This window comes from Fukomys damarensis, unplaced genomic scaffold (assembly GCF_012274545.1).
Source record: "Fukomys damarensis isolate Sample0158 unplaced genomic scaffold, DMR_v1.0_HiC HiC_scaffold_22, whole genome shotgun sequence".
Lineage (NCBI taxonomy): Eukaryota > Metazoa > Chordata > Mammalia > Rodentia > Bathyergidae > Fukomys > Fukomys damarensis.
In genome coordinates this window covers 13,781,820-13,805,785 of record NW_022900934.1, presented here as the reverse complement: position 1 = coordinate 13,805,785, position 23,966 = coordinate 13,781,820, and the positions used below count along the sequence as shown (strand labels likewise).

Sequence of the window (23,966 nt, the reverse complement as noted above, 5' to 3'; positions counted from 1 at the left end):
TAGCCCAGGTTGGTCTCGAACTCACAGTGATCCTCCTGCCTCAGCCTCCTGAGTGCTGGGATGATAGGCGAGCGCCACCATGCCCAGCTGTTTTCAAATTTTTTATGATGAGATGATCAACTTCAAACACTCAGCTCCTAGACTGTCAGCTTGTGAAGACTTAGCAGTGCTCTACATGGAGAGAAAGCAATGGATGACAATGAAGCACCTATGCTTTGTACAGCACAGCGATTCCCTGCCGCCTCTAACCTCTTCAGTTAAGGGACTGCACATGGTAGGTGCACAGTAAACCACAGCTTTTCTGCTGTGCTATTTTCCTGAGCCCTAAGGAAGATGGGGGCTCAGGTACTGGCTTCATTGAGCAAGAGATCTGAGCACCAAGGGGCAGACTCCCCTCCAAGGTTATAGAAGGAGTCACAGCCAGATGGGACTGAGGTTCTCCGATGTCTTAGTCTTGTGACTCAGCAGGGCAGACCAAGCTAGTTTTTCAGCTCAGGGATTCTCCAGGCTCTGGCCAGCTGCTGTCTGAGGCTATCTCCTTCTATGGGCTTCAGAGCAGCTCTGTGACACTGACCTTGTTAAAGTCCTCTGCTGTTGCCCTCATCTCCTTCCAAGTCTTGTTCAGCAGCTGGATGCAGATTCCAAAGAGCTCTTCAAATGCTCGATCGTGGGTAAAGAACATCGGGTGATAGTCATTGCGCCCTTCATTTGCTGGAGAAGAGAATAGTGAAACCATGATGGTTTTGCCTACAAGGTCTCAGGAGCTCACAAACACTGGATTTCCTGCACCGCAGCCCCATGGAACAAGAGCAGACCAGGCCAGTGGCTACCAACCAGAGTGGGATGGGCCTTTCTTCACTTCCTCAGCTTCTTCTGCAGGGTGTTTTTCTCGGTCTGCCTCTACCCTGTTACAGACTTAGCCGGCCCTCACATGCAGCTTCTGCACATGCTCAAATTATCAGCTCAAGGCAGATCAAGGGCCATGGCTCCCAGAAGCAAGAATAAGATGGATTCTCATCAGCTCATGCAGTAATTAGAAACCTCCAAAAGGCTGTCCAGTCCCCCTGACTTCTAACTGTCCAGATCTCCAGTCTCACCAGGCTTTTGGTGACAACACTCACTAGCTGAGGGAGCAGAAGGAGCTACAGACACTTACGCAGTTCCCCAACCTGTAAGATTTCACAGAGCATTTTGGTGAGCTCAATGGCACTTCGGCCAAAGGGGCATTCGTGTTTGTCTTCTCGGCTGCTGTTCTCCAGGACAATCTGTAGGGGAAGAACAGGGTGAGATTAAAGGAGGAAGGCAAGAAAGGGGAAGGGGAATGAGAAGCCAACCGTTCTTTACCCGGATGTAGGTGTCCTGGTGGACTTTAGCCAAGTACAGCATGTTGTCCAAGGCTAGCATTCCAGGAGGTGTCTGGGTGAAGTCCAAGGCCGGGTTGATATGGTTCTGGAGAAACACAGACCCGAGACTTGGTGGTGTCCTTTTATGTGAATGCCCTGTGGGGAAGCCCACTGCCTTCTCCCTCTGTCTGCTGCCAGTGCTTTGTACTCATGGCCCTCTGGCCCAGCTCTTTTTACACGCCTGCTTCTACTGCTAAATTGAGCTCAAGTTGGACTGAGGCTGCCTCATCTGGTATCCCTGGCACCTAGCATGCTTCCAGGCATGGAGTAGGTGTGCAGTAAGTACTTATTAATCAAAGTAAGCATACCCTCAAACCACATCCTACCATAAAACGGTCACCTTAGCTTTGCAAAGTATGTAGCTGCTTTGGGGAACAGGTCCCTCTCTACCTGACCTTCTGGGCCCTCCTACTTATGAATTTGTTTTTATGGTACCTAATGTTGCAATAAACTTGCAAATGTGCCACTGCCAAGGCAAACCAAGTACCATGACCCTCTCCTTCTGACTGATATCTACTGCAGGGTCACTACTGTGAAGGAGGAGCTATCAGGCCATCGTAGTGGTCATCAAGGATGACAGCCTACCACCTCTAAGCTTGGGGGTACTCACAGTAAATCCCAGCATTTTGTAGTCCTTGGTGTACATGGCTTTGCGTTTTTCAGTCCCACTCCCAGGGACATTGCTAGAGTCAGACTCTGCGTCGAATGCAATCCTCCTCAGTTCAAATATAATGTCTCTCTGAGCCTGAGTGAAGATGCAGTCAGTAGGTAAATGAGCTGGTCAGGGGAAGCAAGGAAGAGAACATGGGGCAGCTCAGGCTCCCCCAGGACAAATTCTGGACCCAATAAGTCTTTTGGGAGCCATTACCTTTACCACAGCGAAAAGAAATGGGCTGGCTCATAGAGGCCCCAGCAGGCAGACCACACTAGAGCAATAGTTTCTCACAGCAGACACAAACCACTTCTGCAAATGAAGGCCACCCACACACTGCCTGCCCGGCACACAGACTGAGGGGGAATGCACCACAGCCATGAGAAAACAGCACGATTTTAGTTGGGACAGAACTGCTCCACTTAGCACCTGCCTGATCATTGGGGTCCATCTTAGTCATCATCCTTTCTTCCAGAAGGTTAAAAGTCAGGACCTGGAGGACATAGAGCTGATGGGCCATCTCAGTTTTGATTGGGCGATTCCCTCGGATCACATGCTAGAAAAGCAAAGGCAGGGAACAGGGCTGAACTAATTGTCTCTTTTTTGAAGAGCCACATCCATGCTAGTGGGGGGAAAGTGTACCAGGCAGGAAATGAGTTTCCTCCTACACATAGGGACTTCATGTTCTAGAAGGGGATGGAGGATGAATGGGCTGAACTCAGACAGAGATGATTCACTAAAACCAAGGGCACAATCCCTTCCCTTGCACTCCTTTGGGAAGAGGGAAGTGGGATGAAGGGCCCCCCATCTGAACCTCGCCAGAGATGGGGGAGGCAAATCCTCGAGGTCAGAAGACTAGATCCACTCCAGTCAGGCACCTCACAAGATTAGTGAATCCAGGACAATGGAGAGTGCATGCGCAACGGCCACTTTGTCTTAGAAAAGTAGAAACATCTTAGACGGTTTCACCCAGTGGTGAGGTTTTAGAAAAGGTCATTTTCTTTAAATCATATTGGGCCGCCTACACAAAGAAGAAACATCTAATTCTCGTGTCCAACCACTCATGCCACCCTCCCCTTTCTGCCATGTCCCTGTCTTCCTTCCACCGCCTGTGTCTCCCACACCATGTCCCTCTCCCTTCTCCGACTCTGTCCTCCCCACTCTGCCCCCACCCTGCCTGGTGGCTCATCACTCCTCCCTTTGACCCAATGCCCAACACCACTTTAGGTCCTCATCTGTCTTTCTCATGTATGCTAGGACTTCCTCTGTCCTGATGATTAGAGCCTGACCACCCTGTTCTTATGCCCACGATGTCCTGTTCTTTCCTCCTTGCTCCCCTGGACATATTTCACAGCTCCCTTTCCTTGTCTAATGCACCATCCCAAATCCTGTCACCCTAGGTCCTTTGTTGCCCAAATGAGCCTCTTGTCCAGTTTCCCACGTGTGACCTCAGTGTCCCTTAGGTTCTCTTACTCAGGAGCCCTGTCTCTAGAAGTGTGCTGTCCAGTGTGGTAGCCACTAGCCACATGTGGCTATTTACATTTCAATGAGAACTTCAGTTCTGTAATGGTTATCAGCCACTGTGGCTAGTAGCTATGATATAGAGCAGGCATAGAGAGTTTCCATCAGCACAGAAACATTTACTGTACAGTCTTATTCTAGAGCTCTCTAGCCTAAGCATTCTCTTTTCAAAGCTCCCTGGCACTTTAGCTTGCACTGGCTCTAGATCAATCTCTTTAAACCTGCACAGTCTGATTTGGTGGCCACTAGGCACACGTGGTGTTGAACACCTGACTTGTTGCCAGTTGCCAGTGAGATGTGCTGTGTCAAATGCACACCAGACCTCAGTGCCTTAGTTCGAAAAAGAAAATGTAACGTATATTATTAATAGTGTTTTCTATTTATTTCATGTTGAAGTGATGTTTTGGGTTTCTGGAGCTGAGGAAGCCTTATCATTCAACTTCACTTCTGCTATTCCTTTTTTAACACTGCTAGCACATGGTAGAACATTTTACACAACCCATGTACTGTGTTAGGATTCTGTCGTCTAGGATTGCTCCAGACCTCCTTTCCAGCTGTGTGATTCCCGGCTTATTCTCAAGGTTTGCACTCGAGAGCTGCACAAGCTGCACACGGGTCTTTAAATTTAACTCAAATTCAAACCACACATTCAGTTCCCCAGCCACAGCGGACTCCTTTTAAGCGCTCAGGTGATGACCACTTCAGACAGCATTCCCATACACCAGAGGTTTGCAATGTGCTCGAGCTAGATCGTGCCCCACCCTCCCTCTGAAGAGGACACTGGTCCCGGACTCTGGTGCCAGCCCAGTCACTCGCCCTCCCGCCGTCTCACCCCTAGCTCAGTCTCAGTGATTCTCTCCCCTCCCAAGCATTCTCGTCCCTCCTGGCGCAGCTCTCTTCTCTGACCCTGCTGCTTCCTGCCCCTCTCCACAACTCTTCCCCTGCCTCATTGTAAGCCTTCTCTTCTCTATGGTCTCCTCCCTTTCCCCCAGATTTCTCCTTGTCGATCCTTAGTCTTTCCTCTCACTTCTCAAGATAATTTATGAAACAGCTTTGAACAGTGATGAAAGTTGACACGCCTTTGGTTTTCACTCACCCTTGTCTCCTTTCTTGAACTGAAAAGAGATCACGTCGGGAAAGTAATTAGCCAGCAGTGGTTTGAAGAAGCCCAGCTCCAGCTGGATGAGCTGTAGTTTCAGAGGTTTCATCTGAAGGCACCTTGACCTCACCTGGACATCGCACATTTCAGGACCTAGGCTCTCTGGATCTCTGACTCAGCTAAAGCCCTGGACTTCAGTGAGCTTGAATTAACCATGTGCTGGCAAATCATTTAAGTCTCAACGTTCAATTGTCTTCTGTAGTGGAATCTTTGCTTGATCACAGAAATAAGCTGAACTTCTAAACCCACTCACAAAGTCTCAGATACAACTGCATTTCACCCAGAAGGGAACCCTCACCCTCACATATAATGGAAGTTGCCCCAATAGCTGCTCAGGAGTATCCACAGCAATGCCTGAGAACCTGTCCACTGCCACTTAAGAGCAGTGTTCCAGCATCTCTTTGGGGCTTCCTGCCAGGCTGCTAGCTTGCCTGTGATCAGCACAGAAGCAGTCATCAGGGAGGAGCTGGGCACTCTGTGGGCTTACAGCAGCCGACCAATCCATGCACAAGTACTCGGAGTTTACTTTGTGGATTCTCTCACCTTCAAGCCCTGTTTGCCTACACAGCAAAGACTACCTACCAGGTGCCAGGCACCCTGCTGAGCACTGTCTGTGTATTAGTGAATTTAGTCCTCACACTCACGTGAGCAAATCAAAAGCCCAGAGAAGCAATATGAACTGCTGGAGATTAAAGCAGATTAGAAAATGACAGAGGGCTGGGTGACTGCAGAGTCCACGATCGGCATTTAAGTCTTTCGCTCTTGACTCCTGAGCTTTCCTTTATTCCTCCTTCACTGTGGTCTCTCCATCTTCCCCTTGTGATGGTGTAGACAGACAGTGCCCCCGTCCCAAAGCCTCATGTGCTCATGGGAAGTGACTGGGTCACAGGCTGAGCTCAGGGAGCTGCTGGGAGAGGAGCTTGGTCTCAGGTGGGTCACTGGGGGTGTGACCTGCAAGGGCCTGCCTGCCTCCCTGCCTCCCTCCCTCCCTCCCCAGCTCCTCCCTTCTCTGCTTCCTGGCTGCCAGGACATGAGCAGCTTTGCTCTACCAGGCCCTTCCACCATGCTGTTGCTGCTTTGAAGCTGGTTCATTCTGCAAGAACCGAGACTTCTGAAACAGAGCCAAAATCAACCTCTCTTTTTTAAGTTGTGAGTGCCAGGTGTTTTGTCCCAGTGATGAGGAAAGTGACCAAGACACCTTTGTTTTTGACAAATGGCTTCCTTTTAATCCAGCCCCTTGGCTTTCTCCTCATCTCCTATCTCCCCTTACTGCCTCTGTCTTCCTGCACCCCAAATCACCGCTATGGAGACAGGAAGGAGACCTCTATTCAGACCTGATGCCCCTAAGAAATCCTACTCTCCTCCCTCAGCCATCCCTCAGGAAGCATGCAGCTCTTTCTAAAATATGTCTGGGTATTTCTTCATCCTAAACAGATTTCTTCCACTGAACTTAGGAGGAAGACCAAGGCCTTTGTTGGTCTGGCCCCTGCAAACTCTCCAGCCTCATGACACATTTGCCCCTTGTTCCACTTTGCACCCAATCACACAGTCCCTCTTGGTCCCTGATGCTCTCAGAAACTCCTGTTCTTCCTGGTCTGCCTACCTGTCACCCAGGTGTACCCAGACACATTCCCGAAGGCTCAGGGCAGCTCCTCCTTCCTCTCCCAGGTCACAGATCTCTAGGGAAGCACTGACCACACTGTGTTATGACAAATGTCTTTCCTACTACAGGTCTTTTTCTTAGACAGGGTCTCATTATGTAGCCCAGGCTGGCCTTGAACTCACAGTGATCGATCCTTCTGCCTCAGCCTCCCGAGTGCTGGGATCACTGGCATGTGCTACCACACCTGGCTTATGACCACAAGCATACTCTGACTCATCTCTGTCAGTGCCCCACACAAATCAGGTTTATGAAGAGTGTGAGCCGAGTGAATCACTTTGCTCTTTGGTGCCTATTTTAGCAAATTCCCCCTGGATAACTATGCTGGAGTTGCAGCAAGCACTATAGTTGGCCTTAGTCCCTCCCTGGAGGCGCTGCAACTCTTGGTGAGAGGGCTTCCTTAATAGAGGATTATAACTAAATTTGAGAAGAGTTTAGCACCTATTAAGTTTCCCCTGTGTGCCCCACTGCACAATACTAATTTCAGCAGTAACTAAAATAACTGTCACTAACAGTAAGAAGACATCAGGAACAAAATACAGTGTGTGCCAGGGACTTACATTCAGGATTATGGATCGAAGGTGCTTCTGTGCAAAGGCATTGGCCATGTCCTAGAAGGAGAATAAGTAAGTATAAGGAAAGGTGTAGGCACTCACCTGTGACTACCATCAAAACGGAGGCGATGACATAGCTCTGGGGCTTTTCCTTTTAAAACTTTTTCCTTTCAAATGAAAAGTGGGTCAGTGGAAGAAAATCCACTCACCACCAACTATTCTTCACACATATTTCTAAAAAAAAAAATTTCCTCTTTTTTTGTGAGTGAAAACTTAAAATAGCTTTCCTTCCTAATGCACAATCAGCTGCATCATCTTCCCAGAAGAACAGAGACAATGAGACACTTGTGTCACAAGGATGCTGGCAATGGACATCGCACGCAGAGCAAAGAGTAGCATGATGGTGTCCGCGCCGCATGTGCCGTCCTAGGCAGATGCCACCACCGAGGCCAGAAGGGACTCTGATCAAGCGCTGACTCCATAATGAGGAGAGGACTGGCCCAGTGCCTCTTCCAGCTCCACTGCAGGCAGGGCCAGGCCACAGAGGTCCTAAAGCAGTAACCTGACTCTGCTGACTGGCTGAGAAAGCAATGTGTGTGTGCTTCGGGGGACTCTACATAATAGGGTTACTTTTTAAAATTACATTTGGTGCAGATTTTGACAGTAATGCTTTATTTATTTAGCATGCTCAGGAAACAAAGTGTCTTACATAAGTGAGTCTTCCAGGAAGTAAAGTTTCAAGGTTTCTCTCAGAACCATTATTTTTAACCATTCTAATGCAAATCCTTTTTAAAAAATTATATACAGTCTTTATTTCTGAAGAGATTTCAATGATTATAATTTAATCACTCCCAAGGACTTGGCTTCATGCAAAAGAACACGAGTGATTATTCTGTGTTGTGACACTACCAGCCTAAGGAGCTTTAAAAACACGAAGCTATTTTCCTCTAAACAAAATGGTTCCAAACTATGATTCTTTAACTTTTCTGACAGCTTTTCACAATTCTTCTGTGTCCTTCCAATGTCAACCATCACTTCTCACTAATGTTAATTAGTATGACTTCACTTTCCAAACTGCTGCCTTCATTTAATTTTATAGATGATTCTAAGGCCAATAACCATGAGCTGTCACTTTTCTCAAGCTGAAAGGCCCTTCTCACTTCTAAATTCCTACCCATGTTCCAAATGGCTAAGGCTGCCAGGAGCACCGAGTTTTACTTTGCATCTCTGAGCACATACTGGCTGGTGGAGGGGAAAAGTGGCCTAGAAACTTCGTTGGTAGCTACAGGAGGTCGACTGAGATTGAGCTTTGTTGTGGACAACTCATAATGTGGGTAACTGCCAGTCATCTAGAAGTAGAATATAAGGTCTCAGACCTAGGCCTTTCCTTGGTACTGAGGAGCAAATCCTTCATCCTCTTTTATATCCTCATAAAGCTGGCTTTTCTAAAGCTCTTGCTAGTCAAGAAATGATTGCCCACACTCCCTTTTGTCAACTGTCTAAACCTTTTCAAATTCTGACTGTCCAGGAAGGGCATGGATTACTTTCTAGCCTTTACTATAGCAAGCTGGCAGGCAATACAGGTGAAAAGCAGCAGTGTTGCCTGGATGAAAGTCACAGGCTCTATCTGAATCTGAGCTTAGCCGAAGCACAGACCCACACAAAGACAGGGTGCCAAAGAAAGACTGGGTCATAATGCCTGGGGCAGGCATCCCCCCCATCCCACTGTGACGCTAATCTACAGTACTAAGTGTCCTGACAAATGAGATGTTCAGTTCAACCCTTCCCCGGGCGTGAGTATTCTCTGGACATTCCATAGACATCTAGATTTCTGCCCAGCTGTGACCTCCCACCTGGAAGTGAGCCGGGGCCCTTTCCACACAGGGTACTACTTACAGTGACAGGCAGGTCTAGAGGACTAAGGTGCTTGTCCTGCTGGCAAAAAGCAAAAAGCACAGAGAGAAGCAGACAGAATGAGCTTCAGCTTACATTCAAACAAGGACCGGGAAGGAAGAGATTCACAGAGCCAGCCATCGGAGGAAGACAAGGACAGACAGAACCACAGATGCTTCTGACCCTCCCTCTAAAATCTGCTAAGAGCCTGGCACATGATCCCCTGGGATTTCACCTTACTGAGCCCATGACATTGACAGAGAATTTAAGTTTTACTTTCGTACACTCCTTCGGCATTCAGCAGAAAGATCTAGTGTGTTAAGTGCTATTAGGTTCCCTAGAGATCATTTAATCTGGTCCTTTCATTTTTCAGAAAGAGAAACTGAGACCCAGAGGTCAGAACATATGCCAAATCAGAGACAAGAAAAGTGCTTTGTCCCAGGCCCCTTAATTCTTAGGTCAATGCCTATTCATTGCTCAGATGATTTCTGGTTCTCTCATTTGTAAAACAGGTGTCCTGTTTTTCCTGATAATATCCTTGAGGTGAACAGGGCAGATGCTGTCACTCCCATACTGTGAGGCAACTAAGGTTCAGAGAAGCACAGCAATTTGTGTAACTCAACACGCAACTAATAAAAAGGGGGAAGAAAGACATTTAGAATCTTGATCAGAAGACTCTTATATGTGAAACTTAGTGCTAAGTCTGACTTATTTCTGACCCCTGGACTCAACAGCGATGCCCAGAAGGTCTCCCCTAACATATTCCTGGATCCTCTAACCTAGGAGTTAGCAAACTATAGCTACACTGGGCTTGTTGCCTATTTGCATAAATAAGGTTTTTATTGGAAGATGCCCATACCCACTCATTTACCTGTTGTTTAAGGCTATTGGCTACAATGGCCAACTTGAATCGTTGCTGCACAGACTATATGAAGCAGAAAATATTTATCCTCTGTCTTCCGAGGAGAAAGCTTTCAAGCCCCTTCTCTGATCTGTGATTCAGCAAGTTCCCCCTTACAGTTCTCCCCAGCAGAAGGTTCCCTAGCAAGGCCACCTACTGGGCTCTGACTGGTGAAGGCTGGGATGAGCAACTTGGAGATGGCTGGATTTCTACTCTCGGCACAGAGAACAGTGGGTGAAGTGAGAATTCTTCTCTTAGAAGAGTCCAAATGAAAAGTTTGAAAAAGTGGCCACAAACCTGTCGTTTGTCCTCTGGAGCCTTCAGAAAGAGTGCATTAATCAGTGCAATGGCATAGGTCTGAATCTCTTGGTTGGAGCTGTGTCAATGGAGGAAAATAGCAGAGGGAGATTAGAGGATGGAGCAGCAAGATTACGTTTATAGACAGTTTGAAAAATCACTTAAGAGTCTGGAAACAAATAATAATCTGGTGTTAAGTCTCAAAGGCATTTAAAATGGGTATATTCCTGACCTACAAATTTCACTAACAGGAATTTAACTAGGAGTAATCAGAGATTTACTGACAAGATGTTCTGCTCAAGTACTATTAAAAGAAACAAAAAGATGTTATGTAACCTAAACATTTCCATTAGCAACTTTGTTTAATAAATGAAAATTCTAAAAATCATGTTTTAGGATAAAGTAGCTACTAAAAAATTTTAGGGTAAAGATTCCCAACCTGGGATTCAGGGATGGCTTCAAATATCTGTGAACCTCAGAAATGGCACAGAAATTATTCTACACACTTAGTTAACTGTGATATTTGTTCCGAAGCAATGAAAGCCCAAAGTTGTTGCTGGATTTTCAAAGATGTCCGGGATACAAAAAAAGGTTTAGAACTATCCTTTTAGAAGAATCCTTGACATGGAGAAATGGTCAAGATATATTATTCAAGTAAAAAAACAAAAACAAAAACCAATCAGTATGTGGAGTAAAATCCTAATTTGGTTAAAAAATATGCAGAGTGGAAAAAGACTGGAAGGACACATAACCAAACATTTAACAGTGGTTATATTTGAAGGTGGGGTAATGGATAAATAATATACTTATTGTGCTTTTTGTATGTTCAAAGTTTTGACTATAAACTTTATTTTAAACAAAATAACTACAACCATTTTCTGGACTCTTACAATCCCGACACCTGATAAGAAGTCTCCATCGGCTATGCTGGGGTTACAGCCTTCAGGGGACTGATGGACTTTTTGGTCAGGTGGGGGAGCCTTGGAAATCCAATGGAGGGCAGTAAGTGTCCCCCCACACAGAGAGCAGAGCACCAATGTGCTGGTGATAGCTGGGGGCTGAAAGTATTCACAAATGACCTTAAGAAATGCCATGTTCCCTTACTGTTCTCGGGGAGGCAGATGAGGTCAATCCCAATTCAAAGACAAAAGAACAGAGAGGAGCTATAAGGACACTGGAAAATCACAACTCTCTATCCAGGTTTCATCATGTTACTCTCACCTTAATCAACCCCATTGGCTCTTTAAGGATAAGAGGTGGGGCTGAAGAATCCCTTAAAATCGACAAAGTGAAATCAGCTGCAAAGAAATCACTACACTTCCTTTTTACTTGGATTAGGGATACAGGTTGGGGACAAGGCTGAATGAAGACAGGGTCAGTGTCAACTTCCAAAGGTCGGCTGGGACTTCTCCTGGGCTTGGCAGGGGAATCTGGCAGCACTCTTGATAATGTCTGACAAGGTGAAGTGAGCAAGAGTCAGCAGGGAGTCAACAGTATCACCACCCTTATTTTAGGAAGCCCAGTATCCTTCATTTGTGCAGACTGGCTCAAAGTGAAGAAAAAGAATGGAGAGGAGAGAAAGTTCTTTTCATGTGTTATCTTGTTTTATTATCTGGTAAAATATTTTATGATGTGATAAGCTTCTTAAAAAAAAAAGCAATACATAGCACGTTGCCACTACCTTGAACCACCAGTGACTACACATGACTGTCCCATCGGGTGGCTTGAACCATGGTGGTACATGAACGACTGTGCTAGAATCTCCTAGGGGCTAGGTGGTTAGCTATGTAAAAGCAGATGATGGAATTCAAATCAGAGCCTCCAGGCAGGGAGATATATGAATTATCACACCATTCTGTATGTGTTAAACCTTTTCAAAAAATCCTTGATCCTTACAGTCTGGGAGGTGGGGATGATTATCCCAGTACAGAGATGAGAAAACTGAGGCCGGAAAAGACAAACTAGGTAACTTGCTGAAAGCAGAGAGCTCAAAGGCAGTAGAACCTAGATTTGAACTGTACCCTGAACTCACACTTTGATACTTCTTGCTGCCCCCATAGCATATTAGTCCAGTAAGCATCAGCCAGTAAATACTGAGCACCTACTTAAATCAAAGCAGGAGTCCCCCACCACCATTTTCCAGGAAGCTTGAAGTTTAAGAGAGGGACTACAGGTAACAAAAATACAGTTTTTTTTTTTTTTTTACATAAATATAACTGTCATGGGTGCAAACAAAGCCTATCAGACCCATAGGAGAGGAAGTGTCTAATTCTATCTGATACTTGGGTGGTACAGGGAAACTGGGAAAACCTCCACTTTACCCTAAAGGGCAAGGAGTATTAGAGGATTTCAGGCAGGAGCGTTAACAGGACTGAGCCTGAATTATGGGAGGAATCCTGAGTCATGCACAAGAGGAGATGAATGAAGGAACGAGCACAACTTGAAATATACACAAAGAGGAGGCAGAACTGAAATAGACACGTGAAGGGAGGGTGGATGGGGCCTCTTACACCTGCAGGTGTGAGATGAGCTGTCCCACGGTGATTTCCTCTGCTATCTTCTGGTACAGACTCTGGCTGTTCAAGACCATGCTCTCCAGGATGGCCAGAGACCTCTGAAGGATTGACACATCCACCATTGGCTGGCTCACATACCCTGCAATCTAGACCCAGACAGGGGCAGCTCAGTTAGGAAGCTTGGGGTTTAAGAGAGCTGGGTAGCTGGGTATCTGGTGTCAGCCCTGCAGGCTCTCTCCTTAGGCATGATGCCTCCATGTGGGGAGCTGTGGCTGGGAGGACAGCCCTGCCCTGGCCAATGTGCAAGGGCTCCCTAGGCATGGATACCACAATCTCAGATTACAGCATCTACTCAAGTGTGTTTCCTCAAAGTCTAAAACCTTAATCCTTTTTTCAAAATAAGGAGTCAGGCATGAGAAAGCTGAGCGGAGAGGATTTACTGATACTGGGATCTCATTTTGCTTCTACCTGCTCTTCTCCTGAATTACACTTTCTCCCTAAAAACACTGAGAACACTGCACATTTTGAGAGGCAGAAAGAACCCTGAAGTCTTTTAATCTAATTCTTCTTTCCAATCCCCATTATGATGTCCTCGACTCAAGGTCACTTCACTTTTGCCCAAATGTCATCACTGCAGGGAAATTCCCAGCATCCTAAGCCAAGGACAGATGAAATTCTAGGTCAGTGGATATAATATTATTCATTGGCTTTAGATCAGTTTTCTGAATTGACACCACTCTTTCTAGTAGAAGAAACGAGGGCTAAACTAGAAGGGCTCTCTTTCTACCCATGGTGTTCAATCTGACAACTCAAATGGGCTACCTTGGAGATTTGCAAACAGAAGGCAGATTTGCAAATGAAATGTACATTCTTATTTTATACATATATACATATATATCTATATCTATACACACACATATACATATATAAAATAAAGAAAAGGGAGCACTGAGGAAGAAGGTCAGAAGATTCAAGGATGGTACTGGTCAACTGGCTGGTTTATTCTGAATAACACTGACAATCAATTCCACTTTGAATCTCTTCAGTTCTCACAGCCCGTCCCACCCTCTCGGTGCAGGTGCTGAGCACACCGTTCTTGACTTCTGAGGATTCAATTTACAATTTTTCTACTTCACTATGGTGCAAAGTGATATTCATTCAGGAGCTACTACACTTGGAATTTTGAGTTTTGATCTTTTCCTGGGCCAGTGATGACAAAATTCCTTCTCTATGTTGGGCAATGGCAGCGAGCCGCAGCTCCCAGTCAGTTACATGGTCACAAGGGTGGACTACTGAGATCCTGCAGTACGCTGTGTTGCTAAACTATGCTTTTCAGTAGATTAAGGGTATTAAATACATTTTTGATTTACAATATTTTCAATTTACAATGAGTTTATTATGTATGTCAGAACCCACTGTAAGATGAGGAGCACCTGTATAATAAGTTATAAATCTTTTAGTAGCCAGAAGACCAAAGCTTGAGGATAATAATAATAATAATAACAATAAGCAAATCCAGGGAACATAAAGCAGAGCCTCACCAGAACATACGAGTTGTATTGCCCCCATCTGCCCTTAAGCCCAGAGAACAGCTGGCAACTGAGGAAGGAGAGAGAGACAGGATGTTGGAGGCCTCACCTGCTTAATAAAGGTGATTGAAACCATGTCCCAGGAGACAATGCCATGGTCCATGAGCTCTAAGAAGGCAGTCAGGGTGAATGCCAGCATCTCACTGTAGCTGAGACACGTGCAACACACACACACACACACACACACAAAATAATACAGATTCAGATCTGGGGAACACAAATGTGGAAGCAGCCACAAAGGGGACAGGTTTCAATGTAAACATCCCATGAAAAGTCAGTCAAGAGATCTTAAGTGCCTGAGTGCACAACCAGCCCGATGCAGAGCATTCAGCCCAGGTATTTACGATTTTTCAAAAAGGCTGCTGGGTGATCTGGATTGCCTTCCTCATGTTGCTTTGTCTCAGGGATATAGAATCACTTGTCTATTTCCCAAAACACAGAAAACTTCAGACCTCTGCCAAACTCTCGTGCCTGATGGAAGAACCCAAGGGAGTTTATATCCCATGTTAACCTTTAGGCCAGAGACAGCAGTGTGAGGAGAAAGAGGAAAGATATGGATATGGGTTCAATTTCTGTTCAACCGTTTTCTAACTATGCAGATTTTATCTTTTCAAACTTCAACTTCTTCCTCTGTAAAATCGAGTCTGTCTCACAGCATTACCCTCCTAGGGTTGTGGGGAGGGTGAGCTGATGATGTATGCAGAGCTCTTGTAATAATGCTGGCAGAGAACAAGGATTAAAGTGTTCTCTCTCTTTTGTCTCTCCCTCACAGTTAATCCTTCATGCATCTATGCAGTGCTCTTTAATTAACCAAGCATTTGCCCATTTCCTAGCATGTTCCAACACATTCTCATTGACAATACTCTTCATAGCAATAATGCGAGGCATCATACCTATTTTAAAGAGGGGGAAACCAAGGCTGGGGTAACCCTGTACTCTTGGAGATTGTAAAACTCCTGGGTCACTGCTGCTGACAATGAAGGCTTCGTGTTTTCAGTACAGGCTAAGATCCAAGACTTAAAGCAAATACCTATGATTAGTTGCTTGGTTTGATTGAAACATTCAGTAGCTGATCTATCACCTGAGAGATGTTTTCTGACTCCCTATCTGCCAGCCTAGGCTCCACAGGCTTAGAGAGAAACCCAAGCATCTGCCACTTCCTACTGAGCACAGGAACAGCTTCCCACATCTGCCCAACCCTGAGGGACTTGGAGGATGCCGGCGGTGGGGCACAGAGTTCTGGTCTCCTCCTCCCTGACAGTGTGAGGCAGGCAGATGGTGAGTGGTAGGGGAAGCCTGTGGCAAACCAAAGGCAGGCATGTGTGCGTGTGCGTGCAAGTGTGCACATGGGGTGGGAGGTGGCCGCACAGGACGGGGTAGGCAGAGGATTGGTTAGGAACAGACAGTCACCTGGCCCGGGAGATAATGAATGGTCTCATCTGTCCACTAGCCCTCATCCATAAATTAACAGGTCTGTCATGGACTGACTTCTTTCCTCCTAGTGTCTATAGCCCTGTTTTTACAACTCATCTGGCAAGGGACTGTTTTGTACTCCCTGCAGTGAACAAGACCTCTCCATGAGCACAGCAGGTTTTGGCTACTACTCTGTGGACAGAGGTGCTCAGTCAAATCCTTATCTGATGATGGAAACGAGGGCAGAGGCCCTGTGGAGTGTAGGAGGTCAGGAGAAGTTTGCAGCAATACTCACTGGGATAAGAGCTTGGTTCCACTTTCCACGAGTCTTGTCAGCATAACAATGCCGTCCATGTTGATGAACTCGGTGGCGAAAGTCACATCAGCAGAGAGCTTGGCCAGCTCTTTCATGGCATCTAGCCTGGTCTCCATGTTGGACGACTGAGTCCTCTCCATCAGCTGGCGTGCAGCCCGGGACTGTGAGACCAGAGACAAAATATGCCATCTGCTCCTTGCAGCGGGATACAACTCTGTGGATAGCTCATAGGGGTCCTTGTGCAGACATCCAAGCCCCAGGCAGAATTAGTTTTTCACACTGCTTAGGAGTTGCTAAATAAATGTTTATGGGATCAGTCAGGGAAGTTCTAGGATGCCAACGCCAATCTGTAGTAATGTGTATCTTTTCTGTACCCCTCTGGTCTATGGACTTAAAAAGTACTACCAAGGAAATATAGAGAGAGATCCACTAAATATGGCAAGTCACTGAGAAACAGATAGCGGCTTAATAGGGAGTTTCCTGTTAATTAAAACTGTCCAACAGTAGAAGGGGTTTCTCTTGAGGAACCAAGCTCCCATTGCTAGAACCACGAGAGAACCTGGACAGCCATCTGCCAGAGACCCTATTGAAGGAACTTTCACACTAGGTGGTGAATTTTCTCTGCTAACCTTTAAGATCCCTTGTAATCTTAAAATGCAATAAGCCTGACAATTTCTTAAGTGATAGTCCTGTGGAAACTAAGAATATCAAAGACTCAGAAACTATTAATTTCAAAATAGCTTTATGAAAATGAAGGCTGGTGAAGACAATACTTCTTCCTGCCTCAGGAATCTGGGCAGGATGCTTCCTTCCTTTCTTCAAGCTACGGCTAAAATCCTGCTTACGTTCACTCAGCTTTTCTCTTGCTGAACTTGTTAACTTTGTAGTCACTCGCTCACAATTTACTGTTTTTTTAAATTTTAATTTAAATTTAATTTTTTAAATTTAACATTCTCCGTTGGAAAGGAGGAAGCTTAGGTACCAAAGCACCCAGTCTCTTTCTTTATCCTCAGTGTTGAGCAAGTGACCAGCTCCACTGCTTGCAAGGAGCCAGGCCCGCTATCTCTCCTCTTGCCTCTCCGTTTATTGGTACAAAGAGGGCGCGTAACAGCACACTACTCTCGATGAAACACAAATCCTCCCAATCCTACAGTGGAGAAAAAGTGCACCATGAGAAAAGGTCACAGGATAGAACAATTTGAAGAGCACTGGTCTGTATCACGCTTAGAAACTTCCAGTCCAAATGTCAATTTTCCTCCAGAGGCAGTATTTCTGGGCTGCTGCCTCCCTCGCTCAAGATATGTGCTTCTGGGAAAGGTGACTACTCAATGTAAGAGGTCTTAAAATGCTTCAGCACTTCTGTAAAAGTAACTCCCAGACTGTCACATTAAATTAGCGGAGCTTAGGAGGGGAGAATGAAGTCCTTAAGATGAGAAGAGAGATAAGAAAATGGCCTAGAGTGAGATGGGCCTGGATCTGAGAGCCAGCTCAGCCTCCTTGCAATGGGGCAAATGGTTAAGCTTCTTTTTCAACCTCCATAAGCCCTCAGTTTCCTTGTCTGCACAATGGGGCCAATGAGTAACAATCTCCTTGACTATTGGTTAGGATTCAATGCTACACTATAGACAAAGTATTTAGCAGAATGGAGACGTTCAGTAAATGTTAGCTGCTATTACGCCACATTTCCCCTCCCCTCAGATGAACAAGTCTCTAGCTCATCAGGAAAGCAGACACCACCACTCCCTTAATTTCCTGGCAGCTCTTTTACAAATGTGACTGAAGCTGGGTCCTTATTAGCATTTTGTCACAAGCCTGGCGACCAAGGTGGTTCTCTCCACCTGGGCCTAGAGTCCTCCCTGTCCTGACCCAGGACGGTTCTGTTCTATTAATCACCCCGCTGTCCTGTTCCTTTACCCTTCTTCTTACTCATCTTAACACATTCTCATGGACACAAAAACTGCACCAGAAATTGACAACTGTGAAGGGTCAAACAGGTAGATAATTGGACAGACAGAGGGGGAACAGAAGTGGGAGAGAGACCTTTCACTAGATTTTTGCAAACTAAGATTTCTGAAACACATTAATATTTTATTTTGAAAAGCACATCTTTTTGAATCCACATCCCTCTGAGTTACTACCCTCTCCATTTCCTTTTAAAACAAAGCCTCTTGATATATGGCAAGTCATATTCTTTTTTAACCTTCCTTTTACTCACGCACTACAACCTAGCCACCCATGTCCTCAGCAGAACTGTTTCAGTGAAGATGCCATTTGACCTCCCTGGTTGGGGTAGTTCTGTTTTCAGCTGACTTTCTCTCTCTGCTTATCACAAACTGCAAACCACACCTTCCTCTATCCTGACCGTCTCCCTGCTCTCAGCTCCCAAGTCACTTAACACTCCTGGTTTTTTCCTACCCTGCTAGTCGCTTAGTCCTTAGATTTAAGGGCTGTTCTTGCAGATATCAGGGGCTTCTCGTAAATTCTCCCTTGTCATCTACACCTAGTAACTTCACCATTTCTGTCACAGTTATCCCCTAAATACTCTTCATGTCCATCTCCAGTGCCACTTGCCCTCACTGGGATGTTAACGCTCCTCATCGGCCTCAGAGGTTCCTCCCACCACCGGCCTTCCTCTGGTAAACTCTCACGATGGGATCTAAAACTTCAATCTAAACACAATGTATTTTCCTGCTTGAAATCCTCTAACGTCACCCGATTCCTTCTGGATGAAGTCCAAACCTGTGTGCAGGAGTCATCAGGACCTGGCTTCTCCATGGGTGTCACAGACCTTCAGCCACCTAGCATTCCCACCTCCCCAGACATGCCCCACCTCTGCACCTCTGCACATCCTGAGCTCTCTGCTTGGAACGATTTTCATTTTCTTCTTTTACAGTTAATTCTGGCTTAACCTTTACATCTGAGCTAAGTGGTCCTTTCTCTGGGAGGGCTTTCTAGGAGCCCCAGGCCAAAGTAGGTAGTCCCTCTCTAAGCTCCTCTAGCTCCCTAAGCAACTTTCTCTCAAGAATCTTGAGAGAGACCTCATATTGTCTGCTGCCAACCAGGGTGTAAGCAGAGCCTTTTCAATCTGCACAGTCCTAGTTTTGAGAACAGAGGCTGGCCATGGTAGGTGCTCATATATGCTTATTAAATTAATAAACTCCTAAGGAAGGAAGAATACCTACCGGGGAGATAGCCAGTTGTAAGATTGTCCCATTCTTAATGTCACTGCGAGTCTAGTTAACAACAGAAAACAATAGCAAGTTGAATCAACAAGAATTTTGGTCATTTTAAAAGTATAGTCAACCTCTCTTTACTGTAGGCTCCACTTCTATGGATAATTTGACCAATGATGAGCTGAAAATAATCTGGAGAATTGCTTTTGAACAGGAACAGATTCTTTTTCTTGCCATTATTTCCTAAACAATACAGTATAAAAACTATTGATACAGCATTTCCATTGTATTTGGTATTATAGGTCATCTAGAGATGACTGAATATATGGGGGAATCCATCTAGGTTAAATGCAAATGCCGTACCCACGTATTTTGGTATCCCTGGGGGTCCTGGGAGCCAACCCTCCTCATAAGGATATGGAGGGACCACCGTCCTGAAACTGAAGCTCTTCACTGAGGCTTGCTTTTTCTTCGGCTTATTCCTTGGCAAGAGCTTCTAAGATTCTTTTCAAGGGCCCCAGTGTCTCAGGAAGTAAAACCACCTCCTGCTCGTCACTGGAGGAGCAAAGGGCTGGTGCTTCCCATTCCGCCCAGGGAGCAACTCTCTTCTCAAGAAGATTGCTGTTTACCTGGATGTTAAGTAAGCTAAATAGTGCTATCTCCTTGAGTGAGTTGCTTGTAAGGGATGCCTGTGCAGCCTCTGGCCTGCCCTGTACTGACCTGTTCAGTGATGTAGAGCTGGGGACCATCTGCATACCGGAGAGTGTAGTACTCTGGGTTTGGCAACGACCACCTACATAAGAGAAAACATCATATCCCATTGGGCTACTCATCTATGGTTTTCTGGAAGCTGCAAATGAATAATTTTCAATTCAGTTGCTCAAGGAATTGGACAGCCTGTTTGGAGTACACAAGAAAGAAACAAATGTTTAGGTTGAGATGTTAAAGAATAACCTCCTCAGCCCTAGGTAAAGGTTAGCACCACAGCAGGAAGTTTGTACAGTTGAGGATGGGTCTCAGATCCTACCAGGACCTCAAACAGGGCATTCTTAGACTTAAAGGAACAAATTAAGAGTCCTATGAAGTCTTAGGAAATACTTATGAACTGTCACTCCTCGGTAACACAGTGGTCCACAGGAGCCCACACTGAGGACCTGCCTAACCAGAGATCTTTCGTGGAGGTTTCTTCAAGGTCTAGCTGCTCATCTGTCTTAGCTGTCAGTGTTGAGAGTGAGGTCAGTTTCAACCTACCCGTCACAAACTTCCTTGATGATGGAGGCCAGAGGACGTTTCTGAAAGACAGAGGAGGGGTGGAGAGAGGGAGGGAGAGAGATCCTTTACCATCAACCATACACTATCATGCCAGGTTGACAAGATGGAGTGCGCCAAGTAGGACTAGGTTGGGCATGGAATGATCTTGTTTCCTGCCAGCTTTTGTCAGGGAGGAAACATCTCCCAAGCTTTAATGACCCATTTTCCCTGGGAGGTACCAGGCCCAAAGCTCAGCCTTCCTGAGGTTGTGCTTACTCTTGATTCTTTTTTTTTTTTTTTTTTTTTTTTGTGGTACCGGGGATCGAACTCAGGTCCCTGCACTTACAAGCAGGAGGTGGAACCACTGAGCTAAATCCGCAGCCCTTACTCTTGATTCTGATGGCCCCCAGGCCTATAAATACCCCATTATGCATCCCCTGGTACAAAAACACCCCCTCCCATGGTTCTTCTCTTTGCAGCACTGCTACTTGGTTCAAAATCGTACCTGGTCAATTTCAAGGAGCTGGGCATTAGCACCTGGCCACTCAATGGCCACTTTGACAATGTCAGAGGGTGGTGGCATCGTTCTCAGTGGGCCCTATTTCTCTAACACACACAGACACAGCTGCCTGGGGAGAAAGAATCAGAAAGAAGGCAAAAGTCACAAAATACGCCTTTATCTTACCGTTGGTATCTATTTTGTACAATCTGAAGACAGATATTCTATAAAGCAACGTACGGAACTACTTGGTTTGAATTTTTCTAGATCATACTACAAACTCTCCTTGAGCTGTTGTCTCTTTAGATCAAATCAGCAAGTAGAAATGGGACAATCCTATCTATCACCTACAGCTCCTCTAGTAGGAAGATACGCTGATGTGACTGACACTTCAGTCTGAAGGGTCAAGAGACTTGGTGGTTAGAAAAGCTATTTACTGTAAATTCTTGTCTTCGGACCTTGAGAGAAGAAAAGCACATGCTCTGAGACAGATAAGAATAGACAATTTTTTCTTGCTTGAGTGGTTAGCTAAAGACGTCAGGCTACTGCCCTTCAGCAGGCATCATAAGATCCCAGTGTCAGCATGGCCCTCCCACATGCTCGTCTCCTTCCTACTCATTGCTGCTGCTCCTTCCCCCTCCAAGGACACAATATAGAGCCTCCTCTGTGTGGGATGACACAGAGTTCAGAAAACAGGGATGAGAACCGGGACAGGAAATGCTCTTTTGTCCTTAATGCCAAGGGCAAGGGCTGCTGAGGGCTCAAACTCAAGAAAGGTGAGTTGTTCTCACACAAAGGCCCCTCTAGAGAAGGAAAGAGTTCTGGATGTACCTCTGAACTCTCCCCCACTTCTCCAAAATAAAGGAAAATAAATGATTTTGAGCAAGTCTAGGAGATGGGCCCATGTGACTGGTATCCTAGGCAACTCTGATCGCTTAGCGGTATTCTAAGCCGTAGCTGAAGCACTCTCTCCAGGGTCTCAGGAAGGGAAGGGAAGTCACTCGGTTGATTGATTTTTTCAATGTATATTTACACTCCTTGCCTAAAGGTTCAGGAGAGGCCACTCTCTTAATGAATAAGACCTTTCTGCATCCTTGAGGTTTAACAAATCACCTCAATTCATGCTTCGCTAACAGGGACCACCTGCCTCTTCTGGCACACACAGTATGGCCATTGCTAGGTTTGTTATTCATGTATGGTATCAGTTTTCAGCCCAAACACAGGTGTCAGTTCACACAGCCTGGTGGGCACAAACTGCTCTGGTAAAAAAGGGGTCAAAGTCTGCCTCTTACACACCCACAGGCCTCAGAACGAAGGAAGCTTTCATGGCCATTTCCCTCTCAGGGAGGCTGCTTGAGAACTCAACTAAAAAATACCAGCAAGACCATGTAAAAGAAATGGTTCTCAAAAAGCTTTTCCTTTCCTTTTTTGAAAGTTCTCAGGAGCCAGTGAAATAGGCAGAATAGAATTATCCTGTTTGAGGAGGACAAAAGTAAAGCTCTGAATGTGGGGAAGCAAGTTCACCCAGCTAGTGAGGGGTAAAGGGTGTAGAGAATATGGAGTGGACTTGGCCAGTGCTCTTCCCCTCTCCCCTAAGCAGGCCTGAATTTCTGTTCACTGCAACTACATACAGCCTAAAGGGACTGAAAATGACCGCTACAGCTTCAACAATCTATGCAGCCCCAGGCAAAAATTTTCAACATAGTTTTTCCATGCTCAGGCACACCACAGACCTCTGGTAAGAAACTGGAACCATGAGTGTAATTTCTGGTTGAAATGCTCTTCTCCAGGGACAGAGCAAGGCTGGGACCTCTCATACCAGGGTGGTGCCATGACTCTTGATGCCTTATGCTTACTGGGACATCTGCTGTAAGTAAGTAAGAAGAGATTTTTCTCAGCTGAACAAAGCAACTAGATTTGTAGTCTAAGACCTCTGGACATCATCTTGGTTCCATCACAGTGTTCACCTGTCCCTTCACCCAAGTCTCTGTTTTCTTCTGTTGTAAGACGTGAGTATAGAACAAAAGTGTGTCTCTGGTGTCTTCTGGGTCTCAAGTTAAAGACTCTAAATCAGAACTTGAAGATCCAAATAAGGATGCCCTTGTAAGTCTTCAAAGAAGCTATACCCTTGTTTTATTTGATGATGCTAAAAATCAAATCATATTTTAAAAAATTCCTTTCTGAATACTATCTTTGGAGATAAATAAGCTAAAGCTCATTAATTATAGTTATTACTTCATTTTGACCCTACATGATGACATGTCTGAGGTTGTCTCCTCATTTATTAAAGCTAGCCCTGAATGATTCTTCGCTGTTCTGAATATTCAGACACCCTCCCCGCTTTTCTTTTGGTACTGGGGATAGAACTAGGGACCTTGTGCTTGTGAGGCAGGCGGCGGAACCACTGAGCTAAATCCCCGGCCCCTTCAAACCCTTTTTAAAGCATGGAGATTTTCAGCCACCTAGATTAACCATAAGATATTTACAAATCCCCATTCTTATAGATTCCTATTTTCCCACAAAGCTCAGGCAGCCTATTTTGTATTGAATGACACTCTCCTGCCACAGCTGACAGACAGAAGTAGATACCCAGCTTTAGTTGGTTAATCTAATTCATTCTCTTGAATTTAAAAGACAAGGACCAAAACAGGTGGGTGACAATGGAAGCTAGAGCAGTAAGATCACAGCTGCAGAGCAGGTACCATGGCCAGCCCAATCCACTCATAAGCCAAAGGTATGGAGAAGCAAAAACCAGGAGCCTTGCAGAGAAAGCTATTCTGCAGGAAGAATCCAAAAATAAAGAACCACTGGGCATGGTGGCACAGGCCTGTAGTTCTAGCACTTGGGAGGCAGAGGCAAGAGGATTGCTGTGAGTTAAAGGCCAGACATTGTGACTTGAAGGCCAGACTGAACTGCACAGCAAGACCCTGGGTCAAAAAACAAAGAGTCAAGCAGAAGTCAGAAAATCCCAGAAAGAGATAGAAAAAATCACTGTCTGATAATTTTCCAGATTCCATGGCTACACTCCCTACACTTGGGTTACCTGAAAGTCCCCTGTATTCTGCCAATACAACTCCTTTGTTTAAGTCAGCCAAAGTTCTGAAGGAAGTGCACGATGGAGATCAGATCAGCAGCAAATGTGGCTTAAGATGATGGCACTAAAGGGGCA

General features: G+C 45.6%; 1 protein-coding gene across 8 annotated transcripts in view; it reads right to left on the bottom strand.

Moving 5' to 3' along the window:
• Window positions 1-23,966, bottom strand: part of Elmo2 (engulfment and cell motility 2) — a 37,765-nt gene that overhangs the window by 6,095 nt on the left and 7,704 nt on the right. For 3 of the 8 annotated variants that reach the window (XM_010626225.3, XM_033766947.1, XM_033766946.1), the window contains exons 2-16: window positions 20,804-20,927; window positions 20,299-20,339; window positions 19,768-19,840; window positions 19,057-19,107; window positions 15,854-16,035; window positions 14,195-14,294; window positions 12,551-12,702; window positions 10,041-10,119; window positions 8,846-8,881; window positions 6,956-7,006; window positions 2,489-2,611; window positions 2,014-2,148; window positions 1,345-1,449; window positions 1,157-1,265; window positions 575-711 (exon numbers count right to left, since the gene is read on the bottom strand). In XM_010626225.3, coding sequence (XP_010624527.1) covers window positions 575-711; window positions 1,157-1,265; window positions 1,345-1,449; window positions 2,014-2,148; window positions 2,489-2,611; window positions 6,956-7,006; window positions 8,846-8,881; window positions 10,041-10,119; window positions 12,551-12,702; window positions 14,195-14,294; window positions 15,854-16,035; window positions 19,057-19,107; window positions 19,768-19,840; window positions 20,299-20,339; window positions 20,804-20,881 — 1,452 coding nt within the window. In that variant the 5' untranslated portion in view covers window positions 20,882-20,927. Of the gene's footprint in view, window positions 1-574; window positions 712-1,156; window positions 1,266-1,344; window positions 1,450-2,013; window positions 2,149-2,488; window positions 2,612-6,955; window positions 7,007-8,845; window positions 8,882-10,040; window positions 10,120-12,550; window positions 12,703-14,194; window positions 14,295-15,853; window positions 16,036-19,056; window positions 19,108-19,767; window positions 19,841-20,298; window positions 20,340-20,803; window positions 20,928-22,530; window positions 22,665-23,966 lie in introns of those variants that run through there. The other 5 variants (XM_033766945.1, XM_033766948.1, XM_019207764.2 and 2 more) reach the window with 5 other exon arrangements.